Source organism: Thunnus thynnus, chromosome 19, assembly GCF_963924715.1.
Source record: "Thunnus thynnus chromosome 19, fThuThy2.1, whole genome shotgun sequence".
Classification (NCBI taxonomy): Eukaryota; Metazoa; Chordata; class Actinopteri; order Scombriformes; family Scombridae; genus Thunnus; species Thunnus thynnus.
Window position 1 is genome coordinate 6,883,575 of NC_089535.1, and position 25,511 is coordinate 6,909,085.

The 25,511-nt window shown below is 39.2% G+C and overlaps 2 protein-coding genes across 6 annotated transcripts; both read left to right on the plus strand.

Annotated features, from left to right (window-relative positions):
* Nucleotides 1-404: 404 nt before the first annotated feature.
* Nucleotides 405-14,077, plus strand: LOC137170655 (cytotoxic granule associated RNA binding protein TIA1-like). 4 transcript variants are annotated; one of them, XM_067574162.1, is made up of 12 exons: nt 405-603; nt 2,397-2,493; nt 3,939-4,037; nt 6,095-6,149; nt 6,406-6,493; nt 8,733-8,808; nt 8,957-9,062; nt 9,848-9,946; nt 10,040-10,124; nt 10,208-10,346; nt 10,480-10,628; nt 11,975-14,077. In XM_067574162.1, exons 1-12 carry the CDS (start codon nt 578-580, stop codon nt 12,111-12,113), a joined length of 1,158 nt encoding a protein of 385 aa, XP_067430263.1. In that variant the 5' UTR covers nt 405-577; the 3' UTR covers nt 12,114-14,077. The 4 variants fall into 4 exon arrangements, with proteins under 4 accessions (XP_067430263.1, XP_067430264.1, XP_067430265.1 ...); XM_067574163.1 differs by having other exon boundaries at nt 10,483-10,628; XM_067574164.1 differs by lacking the exon at nt 11,975-14,077 and having other exon boundaries at nt 10,480-10,632.
* Nucleotides 14,078-16,368: 2,291 nt separating this feature from the next.
* Nucleotides 16,369-23,842, plus strand: c19h2orf42 (chromosome 19 C2orf42 homolog). Of its 2 annotated transcripts, XM_067574490.1 has the most exons (9): nt 16,369-16,488; nt 16,798-17,957; nt 19,014-19,133; nt 19,304-19,414; nt 20,695-20,799; nt 21,772-21,879; nt 22,562-22,662; nt 22,759-22,921; nt 23,034-23,842. In XM_067574490.1, the coding sequence occupies exons 2-9, from the start codon at nt 16,823-16,825 to the stop codon at nt 23,270-23,272; spliced, it is 2,082 nt and encodes a 693-aa protein (XP_067430591.1). In that variant the 5' UTR covers nt 16,369-16,488; nt 16,798-16,822; the 3' UTR covers nt 23,273-23,842. The 2 variants fall into 2 exon arrangements, with proteins under 2 accessions (XP_067430591.1, XP_067430592.1); XM_067574491.1 differs by lacking the exon at nt 19,304-19,414.
* Nucleotides 23,843-25,511: the final 1,669 nt, after the last annotated feature.

A 25,511-nucleotide genomic window follows, 5' to 3' on the forward strand; every position in this document is an offset into this window, starting at 1 on the left:
GACTACACACTGCTTTTTGTAAGACGTCAAAAGCCAAAAAGGTTGGAAATTACTGGTTTCATCTTTAACAATGTGTTGTATTTTAAAAGCTTGTTATATTATCCATTGTGTCAAATCTTCATCTGAAAAGCAAGTAAAGCGGTCAAATAAATATAGTGGAGTAGAAAGTACAATATTTCCCTCTGAAATGTAGTGGAGTGGAAGTATAAAGTAGCATAAAATGGGAATACTCAAGTAAAGTGCAAGTACCTCACATTCGAGTAAATGTACTTAGTCACTTCCCATCACTGTATATGTGGTTTATTAAATGTGATGTATTGTAATTTCCAGCTGTCAGTGTTTTGCAATAAGATTGCCCAGAAATTGCCTTTGGCTGAACTATTGCGCATGCGTGTCGGCCCCGGTCGCTCCGCCATCTTTGTCGGCTGCCCATTGTTCACTCTGGAGCTAACAGCGGTGGCAAATCACTTCATACTGCGCAATAAAATAACTTGACAGTGTCACCGGCAGCTGCCCGCGACAGTCGTGGATTTGCTCTCAGGGTTGCGACTTGTTCTCGGCCAGCAAGTTAAGCAGAATGGACGATGACCAGCCCAAAACCCTGTAAGTGTGTGTCTGCGTTACCGCTAGCTTGAATTTCGTCACATAACGGCAGCTCCTTAACGTTACTTCAATTACAAAAACGCTTCTTTCTCTGCTGTGAAGACGGTTGATACAAAAGAACTGCGCTAGAAAACAATCATTTACATTGCGTGTTTATGCAGGCTTTCTGTAAACTAAACGTAACACGACCTGGATAAAAGTAAAGACATGTTTTCAGTCGTAATAATCTTAACTACTGGTTAAATCAACCGAGCGGCGCTAACGTTAGCTCGCTAATTCCAGAAAAATCTCAACATCTACGCGTCGTTTCCCAAAGACGAAACATTACTAAAACACTTGTTTTTGTGTGTTTTGTGTATGCCGAGTGAAACAGAGAAGTCAAATGTATCAGCCACGTTTCTACTCCGCCAGAATGTTTGACGACAAACAGGAGAAAAAACAGTAGAGAAATGAAATTACCGTTTTTTTCAATGGAGTTTGGTTTGCCGTTACCTCCATAACCCTCCTCCTGAGAAAAGCATGTATATTGGGGGCGAGAGAAATCATTAGGCCTATGTATGTACAGATTTTTTTGAAGTTTTATTAGCAGCAACCTCCTTAAATATGAACATAACTTAAAGCTACTGCAAATGTTGAAAATAGGTTATCTTTATTACCTGGGTAAGATTAGCTGGATGCTATTTAAAGCCACCAGTAAGGTAAAACAAGGTCAGTAGCTGAGATTTCAACAATGTTTCCTATGCCTAGCTACACTCTTTATGTTGTGGCTGAAGAGCTGACTAATAAATGCAGAGTACAGGATCATTGGGGATCAGCAGCCCTCAGATTTCATTGTCTTGAGACTTTGCATTTACTTGGATCCCAAAGGTGGACCCCCTGCTGGCTTTATCCCAAATCCTGACCACTTCTGACATGAAATCTGCAAGTTGCCTGGTTCAAGTATCTGAGTTATTCAGTGGTGGAAGAAGTATTTAGATCCTTTACTTAAGTAAAAGTACAAACACAGCAATGTAAAAATACTCCATTACTAGTAAAAATTCTACTTTTAAGTAAAAGTACATGACTATTAGCAGCAAAATGTAGTTAAATTATTGTAGTAAAAGTAATTGTTTGGTCCCTCTGACTGATATATTATTATTTATGACAAGCAGCATGTTACTGTTGTAGCTGCTGGAGGTGGAGCTGGTTTGAACTACTTAATATACAGTTAGCTAGTTTAGTCCAGTGATTCCCAACCTAGGGGTCGGGCCCCTCCCAAGGGTCATCAGATAAATCTGAGAGGTCATGAGATGATTAATGGGAGAGAAAAGAAGAAAAAACAAAGTTCTGATACACAAATCTGTTTTCAGTTTTTGGACTTTTGCTCTAGTCTTTGATTTTTGCTGAAATATTGGATAATTTGAACATTTATTGAAATGAAAGCATGTGAGAAGTCTAGAGGGAAAAATCACTATTTGGTGGAGCTGTTAACAACTCACAGACATCTGAAATGTGACCCCGACTACACACTGCTTTTTGTTGCGTTCCCAAATGCCACAACTGTCCTGGAGAAATTTTAACGGCTCTGCTGGACAACAACAGCAGCAGGTTGTATTATAGTGGAGACCAACGAAGAAGAAGAGCAGCCTGAACATCTAAATATGGATTTTCAACCATAGTAGTAGCTGGAGAGAAGTCTTGCCTCTGCTTCAGCACACACAAAAACATAACATGTCACTCTGTAGCACCTTGTAGAAACTAATCAGTAATTGGTACTGCTGGTCTGTTATCTGTCTTTGTGTGTGTGTGTGCAGGTATGTGGGGAATCTGTCTCGGGACGTGACAGAAGCCCTCATCTTGGAGTTGTTTGGCCAGATTGGACCCTGCAAGAGCTGTAAAATGATAGTAGATGTGAGTTCATTAGTCATCTTCTTCACTCAGTGTTGCTGTTGCACTCTTACTTGAGCAAATACTTTGGCCACAGCATGCCTCTTTGGCAGTAAAATGTAATCAACTATTGTATAACAGTGTTCTTCCTGAGAATTCATAGATCAACACCTTGCTCTCCTCTCCTGTTATCTGCCGGTTGCACCAGCTGTTCACAAGTTTAAACTTGGCCTCGTTATAACTGTTTATTCTAGGTCAAGTGGAGATTTACACATCGTTAAATTAAAACCGGTCACACCACACAAACTAGTTCTTCTGTAGTGATTAATTGTTGCTAAATATTTACACAAATTAACCAACAAAACTATTGTTAACTTGCTAATTTATGACCCGTTTAGACTGAAGAGTAAAAGAGATAATATAGAATATTGGTCAACATATCTGATCTGACACTTTACGTTTCACAGAAAGACACAATATACCTCAAATTATTAAACATTATGCCAATAACATCACATTCAATGACCAAATAACGTTGATTAGTTACTTAATCAGATATTTCCTTTTCACCGTGAACTGCATAAATAAAACTAGCTCTAAAACACACATATTTCTTCAGGTATGCAGATATAAATAAACTAATACCTACATTCACAAAGGATTAACAGTTAAGTTTATCTTTTGCCCCCCAAGACTGTTATTTTTTGGAAGTTATGTTACATTTTGTGCTGTTCTTACATAGTCTGTTGTCTTTTGTTGGACAGCTCTACGGATGTTTTCCTAGCAACTGATTTACACATTACCAAAGTGTTTACTAGATGAGACATTTCTTAATTTTTAATGGTGCAACCTGATTTAATAAATCACCAGTTTGAAAATAGTTAGTAGTTACTAAGAACCAGGGCTGCCGCCAACGATTGTTTTCATGATCGACTAATCTGCTGATTATTTACCCGATTATTCAGCAGCAAAAACAGCAAAAAATTGTCCATCACAATGTCCTAAAGCACATGTTGACGTCTTGTTTTGTCCAACAAACAGTCAGAAACCCTAAAATATTAAATTTACTATAATGACAATATCAAGAAAAGCATCAAATTCTCACATTTGAGAAGCTGGACTCGTCTGTTTTTAATGATTTTGCTTGATTGGTTATCAGAATAGTTGCCAATTAACTTGCCTAATCTGACTAATCGTTGCAGCTCTATTAAGGATTTAAAAGGGACTTTACGCACAAACTTAGTGATGGATTTACGAACAGCTGCTGCAACCCAGTCCAGGTCTAGTCGCTTACTCACCTCTTCTGATCTTCATCCTGTCGATTCACCGCTAATTTTGTCCAATAGTATCATGACCTCCCCTTTTTTATTAATGCTAAATGATGACATCATTACATTTACCAAGGCCTGGGGGAAGAAACTTCTTAACAGCCACATTGACTTAACACTTGTGTTTCTTGTCCACTTCAGACAGCAGGTCATGACCCGTACTGCTTTGTGGAGTTCTATGAGCATAGACATGCCACTGCCACAATTGCAGCCATGAATGGTCGGAAAATACTGGGTAAGGTAAGCTATCATATCTCCTGGGTGAGTCAACTTAGGGCAAGGCTGGGTGGGCAGGGTCGAAATGAAAACAGCTGGAAAAACTTGAATCTTGTTAAAACCTTATCTTACTGCCCTTTTCCTGCTCCTGCTCCACTTCACTTAATTTGTTTTATTCCCCTGTGCACATTTTTCATCTGTGCACAATTTAAAATGACCGGGTGGGAACGCCAGACACTGATCTTTGTAATCTTACTGCTGGGAAGTATAAGAATGCTAAAAGCAAAATGTCTTTAAGTGTTAGGTTATCGCTTTGTAATTGTTTTCCTCGTTTCGTGCTGTGGTATTAACACAAATCAGTATATAGAACATCGAGTCATTGCCATGTATTCAAAACACGAAAGCCGTAATGGTAACCAAAGTAATCAGTCTATAAATTACTAGATTGGTGTAGCAAAGTCTGCCGCTTGATGGGTTTTTCCGTTTCACAGTTATGCAGGTTAAAGAGGCTAAAAGATTGTGAAAATGTATTTTTTCCTTTTTCATATTACTCAGAAATAGGAATTAAAAAAAGCAAAGTCAGTGTAGGACTCCTCATGAGAGCATTCAGACTGACGCAGATTATTAAATGTAATATGATTTGTAATTTAGACCAGTGCTTCAGTTTGGCGTCGCCACAGAAGCTATGAAAACGTCAAAAGTATTGATTGTTGTAATATCACAATAGTCTCATAATATCGGATTAGTTTGTGCTCTAATGTAGATCAAATGTTTAAACATTTTCTGTACTGCGTTTTCTCTCTTTTAAAATATAAAAATCAATCTATCAGACTTCAGTAGGGTTGCAACTAATGATTATTATTATTATTATTTTCCTCATTAATAGTCAGAAAACATTGAAAAAGCCAAAGTTACATACATACAGAAATATTCAAGTATCTTATTTTATCCAACCAACAGTCTAAAAACATTGGAGCATCTGGAGCCAGTCACTTTTTGGCATTTTTACTTTAAAAAAAAAAACAACAAAAACTATTAGTTTGTAATCAAAATAGTTGCAGATTAATCTTTTTATGATCAAGTTTTCTATTATTCAGCCAATTTATTTTTAATTTCAGACCAATTTGACCAGTTAGGTTTTGAAATCATTGTAAAAAAAACCTCAATTATTTGACTTTCCATCGGCCAGATGTGGTTTTCATAGTGCACACAGTTTCAACAAACACACTGAATATCATAAACTTTACATGCAGGATTTTAATAAAGGTAACTGACAAGTCAGTGTGAATTACATTGTGCATTTGCAGGTGTAAATAAAATGCTGTTTGGGTTTGTTTTTGTTTTTTTTGTCACTTCATGCTCCATGCTGTCTCTGTTTTCTAATGAAGATTTTCCTAATAGTGAGTTTCCATCTGTGTATGAATGACTTTAATGTGGCCCTGCTGTGTAATCATGCTACATGTTAACGTTCTTTGATCTACTTTTTTAATTAATGCTCTTCTGTCCCCCCCCCCCTCCCCTCCGTCTTTACTTGCTGTGTTATTTTGCAAAGTTATTTCCACATAGAATCCACATAAGAGCAACTTCCAGAAAAATACATTCAGTTGAAAATATTTTATCCTCAACAGGTATTGAAGGACCATTTGAGGAGTATAACAAGTTCGTAAAAATCACTTGTTTGTAAGTCCCTTGTTATTTGGACCTTACTTCCTACAGTTTTGCTCCAAATTTGTACTAGACTGAGACTGAAATGTTCCTCATTGTGAAGGTGAAATCTTGATATCCCTTTATATTCTCCACTGTATTTTACTGTGTATTAAATGTATGCAAAGGTATGTAAAATTAGATAATAACAATGGATGAATCGATTTGTACTGCTGGCATACAGAGGCCTCCTTATTTAAAAAATAAAAAAAAGAAGTTCTCAATCACAAAATGTGACAATAGAAGTAAAACTGGTGTGTGACAAAGACCTCTAATCAAAAGAAAAAAAAAGCACCTTCCTCCCTTTTGCAATTGTTCTTCACTTCTCACCTTTTTTTTTTCCTCTTCCTCGCTCTCTACGTCTGTCTCTCTTGCAGGAGGTCAAGGTCAACTGGGCCACGACGCCAACCAGCCAAAAGAAAGACACAAGCAGTGAGTAGTTTGTCTTAAATAGTAAAAATAATATCACAAGGCTACATGTTTTTGTTTTTTTTTTTCTTTTCTTTTCTTCTCGGAAAATGTGGTCTCACTAAACACATGCTGCCGTTCTGATTGATTGGATGGAAAATGTTTTGACCATATCTTAATGACTCATAAATGTGACCCATCAGTATCCTAAGAATTGTTTTTATCGTGTTAAATGACTTGTTTTTTATGAACTGTAATGTGAATGTTTGTTTTTTTTTAGGTCACTTCCATGTCTTTGTTGGGGATCTAAGTCCTGAAATTACCACAGATGACATAAAAGCAGCTTTTGCTCCGTTTGGGAAAATATCGTAAGTGTATCCTCATGATATTTGGAGTGTGCAATTATGGGGTTTTTTTTTCTTACTGTCAACAAATCCCATGAAAAGACCAAAACAAACATAGCTAGTCCCTCTCTCGATATTCTGCAAGGTTCCTACTGAAGATGCAAATCTTTAAAAACACGTCTCAAATATATAGATTCATATTTAAATAAATATTTAGTAATTTCCTTAAACAACTGGGTACTGTAAATAGTAAATATGCATTTTTATCAGAAGTAGTAGAAGTTATTCATTTTAAATGCCCAGTCTTTATCAAAAAGCTTCTAAATGAAGAACAACAGGTATTTAAAATGAACGAACAGGAAAACTGATTCAGGGAGAAATACAGACACAAATAAACCAAGTAAAGAGGGAACAAAGATAAAGTGGAGCAGCTACTCAAGAACGACGACGTAAGGGAGGTGTGGAGCGGAATAAAGACAATGGTTGGCTTGACCTCACAGCGGGCCGAGTCTGCACAAACAGCAGTTTGCCAATAACTTAAATTGCTTTTTTGCACATTATGAGACTGATAGACCGTCCCAATTCTAGACCAAGGGGGACTGGAAAGATGGTGGTACGCCAATATGTGTAACTTCAGGGGAAGTGTGACGCACCCTCTCTTAGATAAATACTGGGAAACCCACCAGTCCTGATGGAACGGATGGGAATACACAAGGGAAGTGTTGTGAGCAGTTATCCACTGGACTCACAAGTAATTCAGAGGTCATATAAAACGTCTATAATAATCCCACTACCTAAAAAGACAAATCCCTCTGAATTAAATGATTTTAGACCAGTAGCATTAACTTCAATATGTCCACATCCATGGAGGACAGTCATCTGTCATCGGCAGTCAAACTGGGGTACCACAAGGTTATGTCCTCTCACATTGTGTACCAAGTGATATCATCTGGATAATTGTACTATAATAAAATTTGCAGATGATGCAGCTTTGATAGGCCTTCTAATTGACAGTCAGACCAGTTATAGAGCTGAGATGAACCACTTCTACAACTGGTGACTTTAAACACAAAGAAAACTAAAGAAATTCTCATTAATTTCAGAAGAAACTCCTCTCTGTGCCCTTTAATCATGAACAACATAACCATCGTAAGTGTACAGGAGTATATAAGTACCTGGGCACTGTTATTGATAGTAAACTGACATGGAATGCTAACACCGACGCCGGGGTTGCAAAGGCTCAACGGCGTCTCTACTTTTTAAGGAAACTGTGGACAGAACTATGCTGACACTGTTTAACAAGACCTTCATTCAGAGTATATTGACCTTTTGTATCCCGTGTTGTGGAGGAGCGTTGTCCATACATAACCAGAACAAACTGGACCGGGTTTGTTAAACTGGGTGGCAAGATAACCGGGGAACAAATGTGCAGTATTACATGACGCACCGGTACACTATGAATTTAGCTCACAAGACCATAGCGGACCCACTGCATCCTTTATGGTCTGAATATGCACTTCTACCTTCAGGCTGAAGGTACAGCGTGTCCAGGATTGTGGACTAAAAGAGGCGTCACATCCTTTTGTCCCACGAAGCGTTCAGCTGCTTAACGAGCTTTTGGTCTGAATTTGGCACCTCATGTCTTTTATCCCAAAATAATGCTTTTTATGATGTTTTTTATTATGCTTATGTTTTGTTATGTGCTGTGTGCTTGTTTTGTTTGGTTGTTGATATTTTTTTATGTCCTCTTGTGCTCTCTGTGCAAAAGCAAATTCCCCTCGGGCCAATAAAAGGTTTCATTCATTTATTCATTCGTCGGGGACTATAATCCACATTTGGTGCTCCAGTGAATATTTATGTCAGCGGGACGATGCATGTCGGATTCGACTGAAAATAAAACCACAGCGCCCATGTTCAGCATAACGAAGGAAAATGTCACCCGGCGCACCGGCGTGTGACTCATTTGTGTGTTTTTTGGACAACATAATGGACGTCTGTGTCTCTGGAATAAGATACATCAGGCTTCGGATACACAGAAAATACTCATTAGTAGATGATAACAACTCATTGGTCTTTTCAGGGGATTTTTTTTAGACAAAAATGAAATGTAGAATATAAAGTAAATGGAGTCAGATCCTTAGATTTAGCATCATTAAAACATACTGCCTCCTGTTAAACTCCTCCATATCTTGCTTAATATAATAAATGTAATAATATCATTAAATGCATTTTTCTTGACTAACCGTTGGTCGTTTGTCCACAGTGATTGTCGAGTGGTGAAAGACATGGCCACAGGTAAATCTAAAGGCTATGGCTTTGTCTCCTTCTTCAACAAATGGGTAAGTGTGCCAGTAGTGCACATGTGTGAGAGGACTGAGAAAAACATGAGCAGGTTGTGATTGTTGACTTGTTGAGATTTAGGGGGGTTTTTTTTATATTTTGGTTTTTGGTGACTCAGGACTTTGTTTGTTTCCTCTCTGTAATCAGGATGCAGAGAACGCCATACAGCAGATGGGAGGACAGTGGTTGGGGGGGCGGCAGATCAGGACCAACTGGGCCACAAGGAAGCCTGCTCCTAAAACTACGAATGAAAGTGAGTTCACAGGAAGTGAATTAAAGATTGATTGTTTGTTTTAACAGTCAGTAAATCTAGAAGGGGGAGATTTTACCTAAATTAGAAACTTCAAAAAAAATTGTCAGGCCTCTTTTCACTGCACATATTTCTGTCTTGTCATAGCAGGAAGTGCAGGAATATTATGAAAAGGGCCCTACAGAGAAATAAAACGTCTTTCTTTACCTTTCGCTCGATCCAGTTTTTTTATTGTCTAATCAAGTTTCGCTGAAGGAAAAGTTTCATTCTGAAACCTTTGCGAGAGTTGAGTTGTTGCCAAAATCAACAAAATATTCTGCTGCAGGGCTCTTGCTTAATACCGGTTGTCCCCATTAGTCATTCAGACACAAAATGATGGGAAAGTCCAGGTTGAAAATACCGAAGTTTCCCTTTAACAGTGAAAAGATGCCAAAGTCATATTTATAAAACTGTTCGTCATAGTTTTGCTGCAATGTGAAAATATTTTTTATATATTTACAGACAAGTTAAAGACAGTTAAAGGTCAATACTCATGTTTCCTGTTTTATGATTGTTCTCCTCTGTGCATGACAGTCTCACAGGACAAATACACACCTTAAAAGCCAACACATAGTTTCCAAAAGCATGAAATGTATATATTTGATCCTTAATTCATCACCAGACATCTTTTTTTTGGTCAGTACAGTGCAGTAGAGGCAGGCAGTTGTATGTCAAGAGATTAAGATAAATATTCTGAGGACAAAAGGGAACAAACTGAATAAAACTTGCTCTTATCTTTTTCTTTTTAGCAACCAATACCAAGCAGCTATCTTTCGACGAGGTGGTGAACCAGTCCAGCCCCAGCAACTGCACCGTCTACTGCGGAGGCGTCACAGCAGGTCTCACAGGTGAGTCACGGTTCGTCCTCAAGGTTAAACTGCAGTTATAGAAGCATCTCTCACACATTATGTAAATATTAACGCTGGTTTTCTTGTCCGCAGAGCAAATTATGAGACAGACCTTCTCACCTTTCGGCCAAATAATGGAAATCCGTGTTTTCCCAGACAAAGGCTACTCGTTTGTGAGGTAAGAACACTGAAATTGACCATTTATTTAACACTATAAAGGCTTTATTGTCACAAATGTCTAAGCTTTTCTTCTGTTTTCAGGTTCAACTCTCATGAGGCAGCAGCTCATGCCATCGTCTCTGTCAATGGCACATCCATAGAGGGCTATGTCGTTAAGTGTTACTGGGGCAAAGAAACAACAGACATGGTCAGCCCCATACAGCAGGTACAGATGCCACAGGTATGTACCAGGATTATCAGCAGTGCAGCTGTAGTGTCTCTTCATTCGACTGCGAGATCCTAACTCTGCTGCTGCTGCACGCTGCAGGTGCAACGTGATATTCTGCCTCTTAAAATATGATTGTGTGTGTCAGCAGAACACGGTGAGCTTCGCAGCGCAGCCCTACAGCCAGTGGGGTCAGTGGTACAGCAACACGCAGCAGATTGGTCAGTACGTGCCCAATGGATGGCAGATGCCGAGCTATGGAGTCTATGGACAGACCTGGGATCAGCAGGGCTACAAGTGAGTGTGAACGTGACGTCATGTTTCCCAGTTTGCTTATCAGACATGTGAAATACTTCTATTGGACGTCCTTTCTTGAAAATGTAGGTATTTTTCATGCATCTATCAGTTTCTTTCCCCCTTTCTTAACCTATTTATCCTTTGCTCTCCCTCTTTTCATTTTAAGCTTCTATCCAGATAAAATCCAGATGCTATTTAAGACACTTTCATTCACATGTAGCCACATATATGTGTAATAAAGATGTATGAGTGTCTGCATCAGCCAATTAAAGCTCAAACTAATGCTTCAACTGACAGGACAACTGAAGCAGGATGTGGAAAGATGAGAGCAACTAATGTTATAACAACATAAAGCATGTCTTCATCAGAGTACTCGTTATGTCGAAATGTTAGTCGCTGCAGCTTATTATTACTGTTTGCTCCACATCTCAGATTTCCACATCCTGCCACGTATGTGTCTCTGTTGGCCGGATCTCAAATCTGATTTCCAAGTCACATTGATGAATCATATTTATGAACTACAAGCAAAACAAAATCTGTATCGTCCTCATGGCTTCTCGTTAATGTCGCTCCCTCACCCACACGGATCATTCAGCGGTTCCACGGATCAGGAATCAGATAAAAGTTTCTGCAGCTCAGCACGGCCTCCGTATGAGCTGCTGGAGCTGCAATTTCCTGTCACTTTTTAATGAGACAGGAGGGATCAACGGCAGCTGCCGTTATCACACGGGACAGATCCTGTAGAGGGTTTTTTTCCACAGATTGCTGTAGTGACATTTTTGAGGAGTAAAGATTCATCTTGTGGAGACATTTACATTTTGTCCTTGGGCGTTTTTATCCAGAGCGACTTACAAGTGAGGAAGGACAATCAAGCTTTAGAGGACAGTCAGTCAGAAGAGCTGTAGTGCAAATTCTCAAGTAGCTGACCAGATAGCAGTGCAATGAGGGAGCACTAGACAGAAGACTTCTTTGTTTTATTTAGTTTTTTTAAGTAAGAAACAACTGGAAGTGCATAAGAAATACCATAAACAACAAGAAAGTAGTGCAACAATCAAAAAAGTGCTAAAAGGTTAAAGGGGCTCAAGTGTCACAGAAGAGTTTTTGAGACGGACGCATTTACACCTTTACATCATCTGGCTTGAATGTGTCTCAAATCTCCTCCAGTTGGAGCTTTAACAGTTCAGTTAATCAGTCTCAATGCATCATGGACGCATTTAAACGTTTCTTTTTGTTTAAATCTATTAGTTATCCGCTCCAGGACGTGTAAATGTAAATGCTTTGCTCTGCTTCGTCTCTTAGTCTGACTCCACTCGTGTAACTGTATCGTCTCTGCCTGATGTTTTCAGTCATCTACATGCTGGAGCCGGATGGACAGGCGTGGGCGCCGTGAGCAACGGAGGCATGGTGGAGCCCGGACAGGGCGTCAACGGGACGGTGCTAACCAACCAGGCTGGCATGGGCACCGCCGGCTACCACACCCACTGATCACTGGCCGCACTGTAGCCCTCTCTAAGCCTCTGAGGCCACAAGGATGACACTGCTGGAGAAAGGAGTGCATCATATGCGCTCTCTCTGTCAACACACAAAAATTATACTCTTGTTAGGGAGGCTGGTTTGCCATTTGATCAATCATACCAGCCCATAACCTCACCCACTGCCCAAATCTGCAAGTGTAAAGAAAACAGTCCACTCCAGAACACTTAAACACTGTTAGAACAGCTACTGCTAATGCACCTTTCATTCCTGGGCCCATTTTTATTATTTGGTGTATTTTTCTAAAGCCTGCAGATAACTGGCCAAATGTAAATTATATGACGTGTCAAGATATTTCTAGCACAGCTACGGTTTAGTTTAAAAGGAAGAAACGGTCGACTAATTAAATATATATAATAAAAACACTGGGTTTTGTTTTTCAGCCCCTCAGAGCCAAAGAGGAAGGGCAGACTTTTATACCAATAATCAACAAGTCACACAGGAAGAAGAGGCTTCCAACTCTGCCTCTGAAAGTACTCAATAGTCCATAGTCATGCATTGCGTGTATTGAGTAAGGGGCGCGCAAATTTTTTTTTTTTTTTATTTTTTTTTTTATATTTTCCTCCCATTATTCTGTCCACCTATTACTTAAAGTGAAATATGAGTCCAAGAAAGTTCTCAGGGTGTTGTCAAAGTCATTCTGTGAAATGTAGGAAAACACTGAGTACAAGTAGGCAGGTTGAGGGAAAGCGGGAAACCCACAAAACAACAACAACAACAACAACAAGTACATTTTTGAGCGCTCCTTCACTAATCTCACAGAACGGACTGAACAGACGGAGAACTCCAGTCTGTTGGATCAGAAATGTGTGTGCTTAACGTGTGTGCATGAACTGATGCTTTTACACACAAGACTGTCCAGATCATCTTCCCCTTAAACAGAAAGGACTACGCCAATATTTCTTTTTTCTTTTTCTTTCTTTTTTTTTTTTTTTGCTACAGATAAAATAGACAAAGTGTCATTTTCTTTTTTTGTTTTGAGCAACTTTAAAAATGCTGACATTGTATAAAGAGCTTTTTTGCCTTTTTTTTTTTTTTGTGTGTTTCATTTCGGGACTGTCTTATAAAGAAATGTTGCAGTGACACCATAGAATCATGTGACATGTGAGATCTTTTATGTTTGTTTATAAAAACATTAAGTGGCTGTCAACTGTCAACTTTATTTTTTAAATTAGATTTTCAATATCTCAAATAAAAACCAATTGCAGGGATTACTGCCACTCTTATCTTACTTACAGGCAGACAAATATTGCACAATTACTTAAAGTTATCTTTTCACAAAAAAATTGAAATACTAGGTTTTTTTTTTTTTTATGTTTTTTGCATTCCACTTTCTTTTGTAATTTCATTTGGAAGTCTGTTTTATGTAAATAACCAAACAGTCTGTTCACTTGTTCTGAATCTGTATAAAGACGACATGTTAATTAAGGAAGCGTGTTCGCCTCTGGTTGGTGGAAATGGATTCAAGAAAAAAAAAAACAGCTGTTTGACGGTAGCATCCCTGTCCAGTGCTGGTCCATGTACAGTAGAGACAGTGCATCATTTTATTCTTCCAGAAGCAGCGTTGCTATGCAATGCAAAATTATTTAGATCTACAAGTAATTCATGATTTAAGTTATTCTGTTTTAAACCTAAATAATTGTTTTTACTGATAAAGGAAAAACAACCTCATAAGGATAAAATTTTTGCACTGTGGCCACCATCATTTTAATATAGTTGAAAAATCCATTGTGTTGCCTTATTATCAGCGAGTTACTTTTTTTTTTTTTTTTAATTTAACCAAAAATCATCAAAGAGTAGGCGGTGCCTAAGAATGTTTTCAACCTATGTTTTGGCAAGGGAAGTTCTGTTGATGCTTCAGTAACATGGTTTGTGTTTTTGCTTTGTCCCATTAAAATGCTGATGCTTAAAACGGCTCACATTTACACTGTTTGCATCTTTAAAACCATTTAAAACATGCAGCACAGAGAATGGAGGATTTAACAAAAAATACAGAAATGTCTTCATTCTTCTGTCCTCTTCCTGCTGTCTTAAAGTTGCTGAGTCACATATCATTTCCAATATTAAAGTAGAGGCCTACAATGCATACAATAAATGTTTTCATTGTAGATTTATTTGCCAATTTTTTTTTCTGAATTCAATTATTTAATGAAAAAATGTCAAGATTTTATGAAGGCCAAGATGACGTCCTAAAGATGCTCTGACCAACAGTCCAAAATCAAAACGCATTCAGTTTACTGTCATATATGACAAAGAAAAGCAGCAAATCTTCAAATTTGAGAAGCTGAACCAAAGAATGTTTATTTTGTGACTTAAATGATTCATAGATTATTTAGTACAATGCACAATTACTCGACTACACAATAAGTGGACAAGAAAACACCTGCATCATTAAATGCAGGGCTGCAGTTACCAACATTATGCATTAGACTAATGCATAATGTTCAAATTTTATTTGAACAAGTCTAATGCATAATGTTGGTAATTGCAGCCATTCACATTTATTTGTGAAATAAATACAAGATTCAGTATTTGTCCACTAGAATTTACTTCCTGGCAGTGTGGAGTGGGCTTTGAAGCAGCATTTACACCTTCAATGTTAGGATATAAAACTGTAATGCTATTTTATGGGGCTGTAATTTCCTAGGACATTTCCTGGACATTTATTCATTCACAGGAAAAGTTTATTGTAGAACTGAAATGATACACAGACAATTATTAAACTTAAACTTATTAAACTACAAGAAAAAATGCCCAAAATTAGCTTGTTTCTAGTATCTTAAATGTGGAGATGTCCTGCTTTTTTTGTTATGTCATTATAAATTTAAATTGACTATTTTCTGACATTTTATATACAATTAACAAAACATTTGATAGATGAATCTGCCATGAAAATAAAGGGGTTGCAGCCTCAGTTAACAAGGCTGGGTTACTAACAGGGGAAAGTTGGTAACTTCTCTGCGGCCCCCAAACCTTCAGGGGGCCAGAAGGCTCCTGGGTGGTACTGGTAGGTGATAAATAGTTTGTGGTTATATAAGTTTTTTTGTACCAATATAAAATGAAGGGCCTTACAATGAAGGCCCATCTTGTAGAAGGTCCCTGTGTTAAAAATCCAGCTCTGATTGGTCTTTATTGTTTTAGGTGGGTTTTACTAAATACACCGAAAAACCACAGCTCATTCTTGTCCTAGGGGCCTCGGCGGGTTAATGTGGCCTGTTGTTGATAGACTGAAAACTAATCTTAAACTATTTAGATAATCAGATAATAGTTTCGGCATTTTAGAAAAAAAAAAATTACAATCATTTGCTGTTTGCAGCTTCTCCAATGAGAGTATTTACTTTTCTGACATTTAATAGACTTATTAAAACGTCAATAAAAACATTATTTGTAACATCAATCGTTATTTGCATCCCTAAAACTTACAGAAAATATAACTGAACATTTGACTGAATAAATGTAGAAAAAAAATGGAGATGGAAAAGTAAAAATAAAAATACAAAAAATGTTGGTGTCAGAATTGGGGGATGTGGTAGTATTTCTAAAATCCTGGCTATGTCCCTGATTAGATAGATATAAATAAAGATAGAGTGGAAGTTGACACATTTTAATCTGCCTAGGCAAAGTGTTTTTTAAAATGTTTGTTGCTTTTGTTAAGGCCAACATTAACAAGAAAACACCTGAAACGTAATTTACAGCACTGGTTCCCAACCTGGGTAATTTTTAAAAAAATTATGTCTGATAGTTAATAATAATAATAATAATAATAATAATAATAATAATAATAATAATAATAATAATAATAATAATAATAATAATAACAATAATAATAATAATAATAATAGTATAGAAATGTATCAAAAGTTTCTAAAAATATAAAAAAGAATTCATCTGTAATGCATCACAGTGTTATCCAAACTGCCATTTTTACACAAACATCCTGCAGGTATAAAGTTCACTAGTTGGTTTAACTTTACAGTTATTAATGTTCTGCACTGTTATTATTATGCATTAAATATAATATGAAACATCAATAAAATATGTCAGTTCGTCAAGGGTCTTCAGTTGAGTCTAAAAATAAGGGCCCCTTGATGAAAAAAGGTTGGCAACCGCTGTGGGACGAGTTTCTTTACATAAACTACATCTCCCATGATTCAGCGCTGCGTGGAGAGGCCGCCCCCTGTTTCCCCACGTGATCCCGCTCCGACCAATAGAGAGTGTCGTTACAGGCGCAATGCGGCGGTCGGGATGTAAGGAGGAATGGCGACGGTCGAGACGTTTTTGGAGGCCAGAGCAGAGCTGAATTTAACCAAAGAGAAGCTCAACACAGGTAGTTTAAACATTTTGTGCTTAAAAAAACAACAAACACGCAGTAACATCATGTGTGAGCCAGGTGGTGTTTAAAAAAAAGATGCACGCTACGTTTGAAGCAGGATGCAGTTACAAAGCATTTAAACTGTTATAATAGTGTCATATTGTTTTTAAAAATAACTAAAGGAGACGTGAGAATTTTAGTAAAGTTTAATAATGTGATTTTATTTTGTTAAATAACTAATAGCATTTTATTTTTATGATTATTTTTACTATTTTCATGTAATTTGTACCTACTTTCTATGTTTACTTTCTCATCTCTGTCAAGGTTTGAGTCCCTTGACCTCCAGCTTATGACAGAGGGCCCCAAAATGGAGACTGAAATAACAGTGACCTCCTCGTCGAGCGTGGTGTCACCCTCCACTCCGCAGACGACAACCGCCCAGGCCAACTTAGCAGCAAAACAGCGAGACAGCAGAAAGCCCACCTCCACCACTCCCGCCTTCCTCTCCAACCTGGGGAGGGCCACTCTGCGGGGCATTCGCAAGTGTCCCCAGTGTGGCGTCTACAACGGCACCCGCGGGCTCAGCTGCAAGAACAAGGCGTGCGGGATATCCCTCAGAAATGCTTCGGCCGGGGGCGGTAGGAACAGCAAGAAGGGAGTGGTGGAGGTGGTGAGAGTGATAATAGACAGCGAGGAGAGAGGTGGGAAAGAGCGAGAGGGAGGGGGAGTCCTGGGCGGCGGCTCAAGCGGAGGCGTGCAGGTGTTTTCTGTGTGTCACAGAGGAAGAGGAGCCACGGCTACGCAGCTGGGCTTCGTTGAACTCGTCCCCACTGATACGGCTATAGCGACCGGCGACGGAGCCACCTTGCTGACCCGCATCAACCTGGGCCGCTGCTTTTTGCCTTCTTGCAAACACGGTCAAAGGTCGAATCAGGGCGAGTCAGAGTCAGCGGTCGCCAACTCCAAACAGTCCTCCGACAGCCTCTGCATCCACATCAAGCAAGCCATAGAGTGTCGGAGCTGTGCCAACCCGCTGACCTTAAAGAGCTCTGTCCTGGAGGGTTTGCAGGCCTCCATGCAAGCCAGGGAGGAGCTGTGGGGGCTCGCCACGGAGTCTCCGGGGCCCCTGGTGCAGCGCGTCTCCAAAGACACGCTGGTGGTGAAGTGTCACACAGACTCCCAGCATCCTCTGGGCCTGTTGCATCTCACCGTCGGTGCAGGCGGACTGTCTGAGGTCTCAAAGAGTGAGAGGAGAAGCAGAGAGGCGCAGCAGCAACACGCCGTTTTTCACTGCGCCTGCCAGGTCAGCAGCAGACGAGGTAAACCCGGCGCTGACGGGGCAGGCGGATCCAACAACTCTCATCCTCCTCCTGGCTCGGTCGCATCACAACCCTGCCTTCACTTCTACGCCTGCGTGTGTGCCTTTGCAAGCGATGAGAAACTGGCTGCAGAGTTTGCAGCGTTTATCAACTACACGCCCAGTGGTACCGTAACCGAGTCCAGTTTTCACTTTATGTTAAAGGGATTTAGTATTGCACCTCCATGAAGTTGGGGGACTTGTGAGAGAAGAAGTGTGGTCAATATTGAAGCAGCAGAGACTGAGTTCAGGGCAGCAACAAACTAAATGTCAATTTTTGATCAATCAATCAGTTGTTTCATCTGTTCAATTTCCCAGAGGATAAGTTCCTTCTTTTAGCTGACCATCAGTTGGATAAAATGGCACAGGACACATGTCACATTTGATCCTACATTTCCCACAATGCAACTCAATAGCATTCTTTGCTACACTGCCAATGCCTGTTAAATACTCATATTTTTCAAACTCCACTCTGTGAAAGCAGACTTTTTGTTTAAAATGCATTGCCTCCAAGTTCAAGCTGAATAACCCTGATGACATCACAATGACATCATCAGGGCTATTTTTCCAAACGTTCGAAAGTCGCCTTCAGAGCCACAGACGGCGTCATACAACTGTTTTCACAAGCTGTTGTTCTCTCAACGACAAGTTAACTGATCTTAAAGGGGAACTCCACAGATTTTTCCACATCAAAGTGTGTTTCCAGGTGTTGGGGAATACTACTGCCATGTGGAAAAAAGCCTTTTGTGGCTCCATAAATTGCCTCAAGTGATGTCACTTGAGTCAGCGTCAGTTGGGGCTGAAGACTACAAGTTAGGAAACAAAAAAAAGAATGAAGTGAGGTTACCAGACCTCATCTGTGCTTGAGGTTTGCAGTTTTAGGCTACATTAGCTGCTACTAGCTATACACATCTGGATCTCTGATAAACAATTGGTAGTAAAGTTGCATTGTGGGTAATGTAGGCACCAGTAAAAAGATAATATCTCTGGTTCTGCTGCCTCGATTTTGAGTCTTTTTGCTTTTAAACTGTCCATAATGAGTCCGACAGTCTTGTAGGAGTGCAATGCTAAATCTTTGGAGTACTCTTTTAATGCTTAAAAAAAGTGGAATGCCCCTTTAATATATAATTTGGTTTATATGGCTTGTTGCTTAGAGTGTCTTTCTCTATGTTTTGTCTTTCAGGTGTGCAGCAAAATGCTACCCTTAGAATAATAAGTCCCAGTGAGAAGCCTCTGCAGCAGGCCGACCCCGTCAACTCTCACCACAAAGCAAAGAAACTTCGCCTGGATGAATCTCTTTCTGGTGGTTTCATGATAATATTCATCATAATGAAAGATTTACTACAAAGCATTTTATCTCTCATTAATGCAGGATGATTCTCCAAAGCATGTTTGTCTGAATCTTCCATTGTCCTTTCTCTTTCTATCTGATCTTTCCCAACCTGTCGTTCTTTAATTTCCTGCCTCTGTTAGCCCCCTCAGTGGCCTCTCCCGCTGGGGTGGCGAAAGAGGGCACGTCAGCGTCCGGCGTGAGGAAAGCCGGTCAGAGGAAAGCCCCTGGTGCCGGTGGGCTGAAGGCTCCAGGTGCTACCTCCATGCCTGTCTCACTACTGAGCCCACGTCCCCTGCCTTTTTCATATTACTGCTGCTTAAATCTGTCTGTCTGTGTGTTAAAGAGCTTTACATCGTCTTAGACATCTGTCTCTGTCTCTATCATTCCTCTGTCTAATCCTGCTGCACTAATCCTGATCCACTACTCAAAAGAACCCGAGTATTTTAACACTTAATTTGTGACACACAAAACATTCCCAGGCCTTTCAAAGAGGACATAACATGTTGTTTCTTGTGATTTTCTGTTATTTTATACCGTTATGATGTTACGATATGATATCTTAAGGTGAACAGATGCAAAAATGCTGCCTTCAAGTCAAAAGTCAGGGTTTCAGCCTGCTCTGAATACTCTGTTTTCAAAATTACTCCTACTTCCTCCCCATGATAACACCATGGATGTATTAAGGAGCTGGATACTGCCCGTTCATTCCTATGAAAGTTGCTCAGTGGTGCATGAAGCCAAAAGAAGTCTGCCATGTTTCTGTGAGCTTCCTCACAAATCATGGCGGCTCTTTTGGACTTTTTCAAATGTTATTGGACTGAATAGATCAAATTCTGATAATAAAACGCATCATTTCGTTGGGGGTTGTGACGTTCAGAAAAATGTATTTACCATTACCGCTCATTTTCCAATGATCATGGGCGGGAAAAATGCTTTTTTGGATCAGTGGCTTCACATGATGGCCCCAGAAGTTGTTATTCCACAGTTTGGCCACTATGTCAAATTAACTTCAAAGCCAGGAGCACTTAGTGGGGGCTTGGTACATGCCCAAAAAATGGCGGTTTTGTAGTCTGTTGCTGTGGTTGTTCCATGAGTTGTTCACGTTGTCCGCGCTCGTATTTCACATCAGATTGTTGAGAAGTTTCCATTTTGAGTAAAAAACAGGGAAAAGAAGTTAAATCTGGCCACCATAGTTTGTTTACTTGCGGAGCTGCTGGCCAATCAGAGCAGAGTGGGCTCATCATGAGTGAAGCCCTAAAGAGCTAAAACAGCCTGTTTCAGACAGAGGCTGAACTGAGGGGCTGCATAAACGTCCAGTATGAGATAAATAAGGAGTTTTTTTAACTGTAAATCATGCAGAGATATTCTATATTTATTCCATATTCTAAATAACGACCTGGATTTGATCATGTTATGTCCTCTTCAAAGACTAAATATCTGGGTGTTCCACCTAGAAAAACAAAGAAATAATGAATGAGAGTTTGACGTGCTGTTCGATCTTCTAATGTGTGTGTGTGTTTGCGTGTCTCAGGGAGTACGCAGGTTGTGGACGAGCATACGGTGACGATGGGCTTCCATCAGTGGCTGGCGGGTGTCACGGAGAGGATCCACCAGACGATGCACTACCAGTTCGATGGTAAATCTAAAGCGTGTTTTGTACTTTTTTATACAAGTTCAAGAGCGGGTTAAAGGATACGGCTGGTGATTTTCTATGTTTTTATGATTGTCAACAAATTAGAGGATGACAATTGTACAATTTTTTCATGGAAAGGTCCAGGCGGATATTCAGAAAGGACATTTGGAGACTCCATATTTTTGTAAACAAGAAGTCTTTCTGATTACTGTGATATAAAGAGTGTGACGTAGCGAGGCAAGAAAGAGAGAGAGGGAAAACTAGCAGATGCTGGTGTCCTGTGGAGTTAATGAGGTTAAAGATTTAAATGTTATAAATGGGCGTCGGATATACCAAAGTACAATACTAAATGTTTTGTATTATAAAATATTCAGATAATTGTTACAATGTATTAACTCTTTGAAAAGTGTTAGTAAGTTAGTAGAAAGTCGTACGGAGAATCCTTCATTCAAGATGAACAGATAAGTTTTTAATTTCTTACAGAGCAGAAACTTCTGTCACTCTCTGACTCTACTGAGCAGTCTGTTGACGTCTGTGAGCATCAGGTCTACTGCTGGATTGTTGCTGATTACAGTACATATCACTGATGAATGGCTGTGGTTAGGGCTGAACAATTAATTGAAATATTATCTTAATCAGTATCTTGCCGAGTGCAATATCCAAATCGCAGAAGCTGCAGTTTGTTGCAGGTAAAATGTGACAAAACACCGTTATAGTTCTGCAGAGATGCTTTGGCCTACAAGTCTTGTTCTCCAGATGTTAAAAAAAAGATGTTTCTTTGGTACAAACCCCAACAAATGTCACGCCAAAATGATTTTAATAGTTTTTTTCCATTGAAAATGAAAATTGTGATTCAAAAATGATCATTCACACTAATGTAATAATCACAATATGTTTTTTTTTTTATCATGTCATGCAGCTCTGGTTGTGGTTGTAAAAAGTAAAAAGTTGGTGTTGTGGATGTTTTTCCATCAGGGAAACCAGAACCTCTGGTGTACCACATTCCTCAGGAGTTCTTCAACGCTCTGCAGCATCGCCTGTCGCTCGGCTCGAAGAAGAGGAGGCTGCCGAACTTCACCACAGGTGGGACGACATCACCAGAACTACTGGTGTTTGTATTGCATCAGCATTGCATACTTTAATTTTTCCTTTTTTTGCTGCTCTTTAGTCCTACTTCACTACATTTCAGAGGTTATTATCGTACTTTTTACTCCACTGCATTTATTTTACAGCTACAGTAACATTGCAGATTAAGATTTTACACACAAAATCATACAATAAGGTTATTAAATACAAAGTATTGTTAAAGATTAAACCAGTAGCTCCCAACCTGTTTAGCTTGTGACCTCTTATAAAGAAAGTTGTGTCTAGTTGAGTCATATTTCAGATGCCTATCATAGTTTTCAGATAGTTTTATTTTAACAGTTTGAGCCCCAAAGTTGCAAAATTATTGAATATTTCACAAAAACAGCAAAAATTTAAGAGATGTCCAAAAAAATAAGTACAGATTTTTGTAGCAAAACTTGTTTTTTTCCGTCTTTACGTCTCCCATTAATCATCTCATGACCCCTCAGATTTATCTGGTGACCCTTTGAAAGGGGATTTATGTTTTGATGCATCAGTATTAACAATCTAATAATGTAATATATAATCATAAATCAGTCACAGGGACATTTTTGCTGCAGAATGAGGACTTTTACTATTGATACAAGTACATTAAACTGATAATATGTAAACAAATATGGACTTTCTCTCTCTCTTTCAGCGTTTGTGAGAAATGATGGTCTTCCTCTGGGCTCTTTCTCCAAGTACACCTGGCACATCACTAATCTCATGCAGGTCAAACGCATCTTTGACACCGCCGAGGTAAACGCCGTCTCTCTCACGAATCTTCTTCTGCGTGTCACTGAAACCCTTTTCTTACCTCTTTATCTCTTCTCCATCCCACCGTCCGTCCACCAGTTGCCTCTGGAGCTTACTCAGAGTTTCGTAAAGAACGTCGATGGCTCCTACTCACGTTTCCGTTGTCCCGAACCTCCACCTGAACCTGAGCTACCCGAGGGATACAGGACAGATCGGCCACAAGCTATACGACCGATGGAGCTCCGCACCTTCCTCAAAGTTGGTGAGTGACGGTTTTTAGCCACGATAGCACCGAGAAGTCTTTCTGCACCGCTGTGAGATCACTTCTTTGTTAGGTTTCATCACAGATCGCCCTGTTTTTATGTCTCTGCCAGGACCCGGCACCGCAGATCAGAAGGAGGCGAGTCCGTTCGTGATCGAGTGGATCCCGGACGTCCTCCCTCGCTGTCAGATGGGGGAGCTCAGGATTAGCTTTGAATTTGGCCACCAGCAGAGCGGTCAGCCGGAGTATTGTGAGAAAATGAGCGCGACAGAGAAGGGAGGTCGTAACAAGACAGACTCGACCCAAACAAAACACTCAAAAGCTGTTGAAATCCTTCAGGTAGTCGTCTGATAGCTGCTCAGTCTCCTCATTATACAGTAATCAGTGTTAACGCCTGCAATAATTGATTTTAACTGCCTCTATGGGACAGTTTATCATTAAAGCACTCCAGATATGAATTAATATGACTCATATGAGACTCACTCATATCCATTTTATATTATGCAATGTATGGATAATCAATCTCAATGTGAATTATAAAGAATATTATTGATCAACTGCATTTTTTTAGACAATCTTGTCAGTGGTTGAGTCGTAAAGCCTTTTCTTTAAAGTTAAATATTCAACATCAAACCTATAAAGGAAATAAAAGAGAAACAAAGGAAGCATATTTTTGGAAAAAAAATATATATATATTTTTATAACATATGACATAAACATTTTTACTCAACACAGATCACACAACCAGTAAGAACATTTTAATATCTGTTGATTAAAACGTTCTTACAATCTCAAGGTGTAAAAACCTTTATGTTTCTTGTCCTGTGTGTTTTACTATGTAAGCATAAAGGAAATAAAACACATTCAATGGATAAAATGTCTATTTATTGGCAAAGATAAATAAACCTCTCATTAAAATAAGTATAAATATTTTGGATGAATTTTCTTCTTCATGTGTAGTCTGAACGTCTTTCAGTCCACCACTTCTAGACTGAAATATCTCAACAACTAGTAGATGGATTGACATAATATTCATGTGGAGCTGCAACAATTGGTCCATTAATTGATCAGTCGATTGACAGAAAATGATTCGCCAACTATTTTGATAACTAATTAATTGATTTGAGTCATTTTTTTTAAGAAAAAATGCCCAAATTCTCCAGTTCCAGATTCTCAAATGTGAATATTTTCTGGTTTATTTTGTCCTCTATGACAATAAACTGAATATCTTTGAGTCGTGGATGTTGGTCGGGACAAAGAAGACATCGAGGACGTCACTTTGGGCGTTTTATTGACCAAACTAATAATCAATTGAGAATATAATCATTAGTTTCAGCCCTACATTCATGTTGCACTCATGATGAATGGTAATCACAGTGGTGATCCCTTAAGTTTCCATTTAGCACCATCATAATGTCAGATATTTAAATTGTCCAATTCTAAACCAATAACAATAAATTAATAACAGTGGTACTTTGTGTTTAGCACTAATTAGACTCTTGGTTTTGTTTATCATTTGAAAAAAAAAGATCTAAAATGCTCAATAAGACAAACAAATGACATAAAAGACTGTGGCAGAAGTCAGATTTGGCTGTTTTGAAGCTGTCTATGCTTCACTTTTCGTGGACATAAGTTGTCATATATTTTGCAAAGATCTGTTTATTGTTTATTGGAGGTATTACATGTCCAGTGTCGCCCTAAAAAAAGACATTTTACATGTAATTTTCACCATTTAAAGCCGTGAGGAGGAGAAAAAGAAAATCAAGCAAGCAAAAAGTGATGAACATTCAGTTGGAACTATAATACTAAACAACTGGGACAAAACAGAGAAACTTACACAATACGTTGTTATATCTACATCCTGTACTACTTCTCCAGCTTTCATGAGTCAGTAGATGTACTAAACATCACCAGCAGAAGGCAGCATCAGCCTTTTCTTTCACCAACGAGGAACTGGCCTGACTAAGCTTTTAAAGCAAACACAAGTAGAGAAAGTGGAATATATGAAAGAACTATTGAAAGAGAGAGAAAATCAGTGTAACTGGTGCTTCATACTCTGGTTCTGTGTTAGAAAATGTAATATAGAAAAAAAAAATTAGGTGTATTTTTGAATTTAATAATTTGGCTGGATCTGTTTTCTTCTCCTTCTGGGCATCACTAAGCAGGAATTGCACACTTGCCGTGAGATATATCGCTGGAAACATCACACATGCTTCCGAAATGTGTCCAAATGTTCATGAATTAATTAAGATTACAAGTTAATACCATGAGAACATCACGCCAAATTATATCCAGTCCTCAGAATAGCAGCTTGCGTACTGTGTATCTACATCAGGGGTGTAGGCGTACGAGAACAGTGCCAGCCCCCGGCCTCGTTCCTCCCTCACAGGCCTCCAGGACATCAGTGTGAACGCAGCCTCTGCCTGCACAAGAGGGGAGGGGAGGGGGACGGGGGAGTGGTGGTGGTGGGGGTCCCGGCTGCCAGACAGCTCTGAGCCACGCATTTAGTCGTTCATGTAGTCCGTCAGTCACACAGACGGGAGACGCATCAATCCTCTCCTGGAAGGAATAGCAAGCACATTGTGACAGA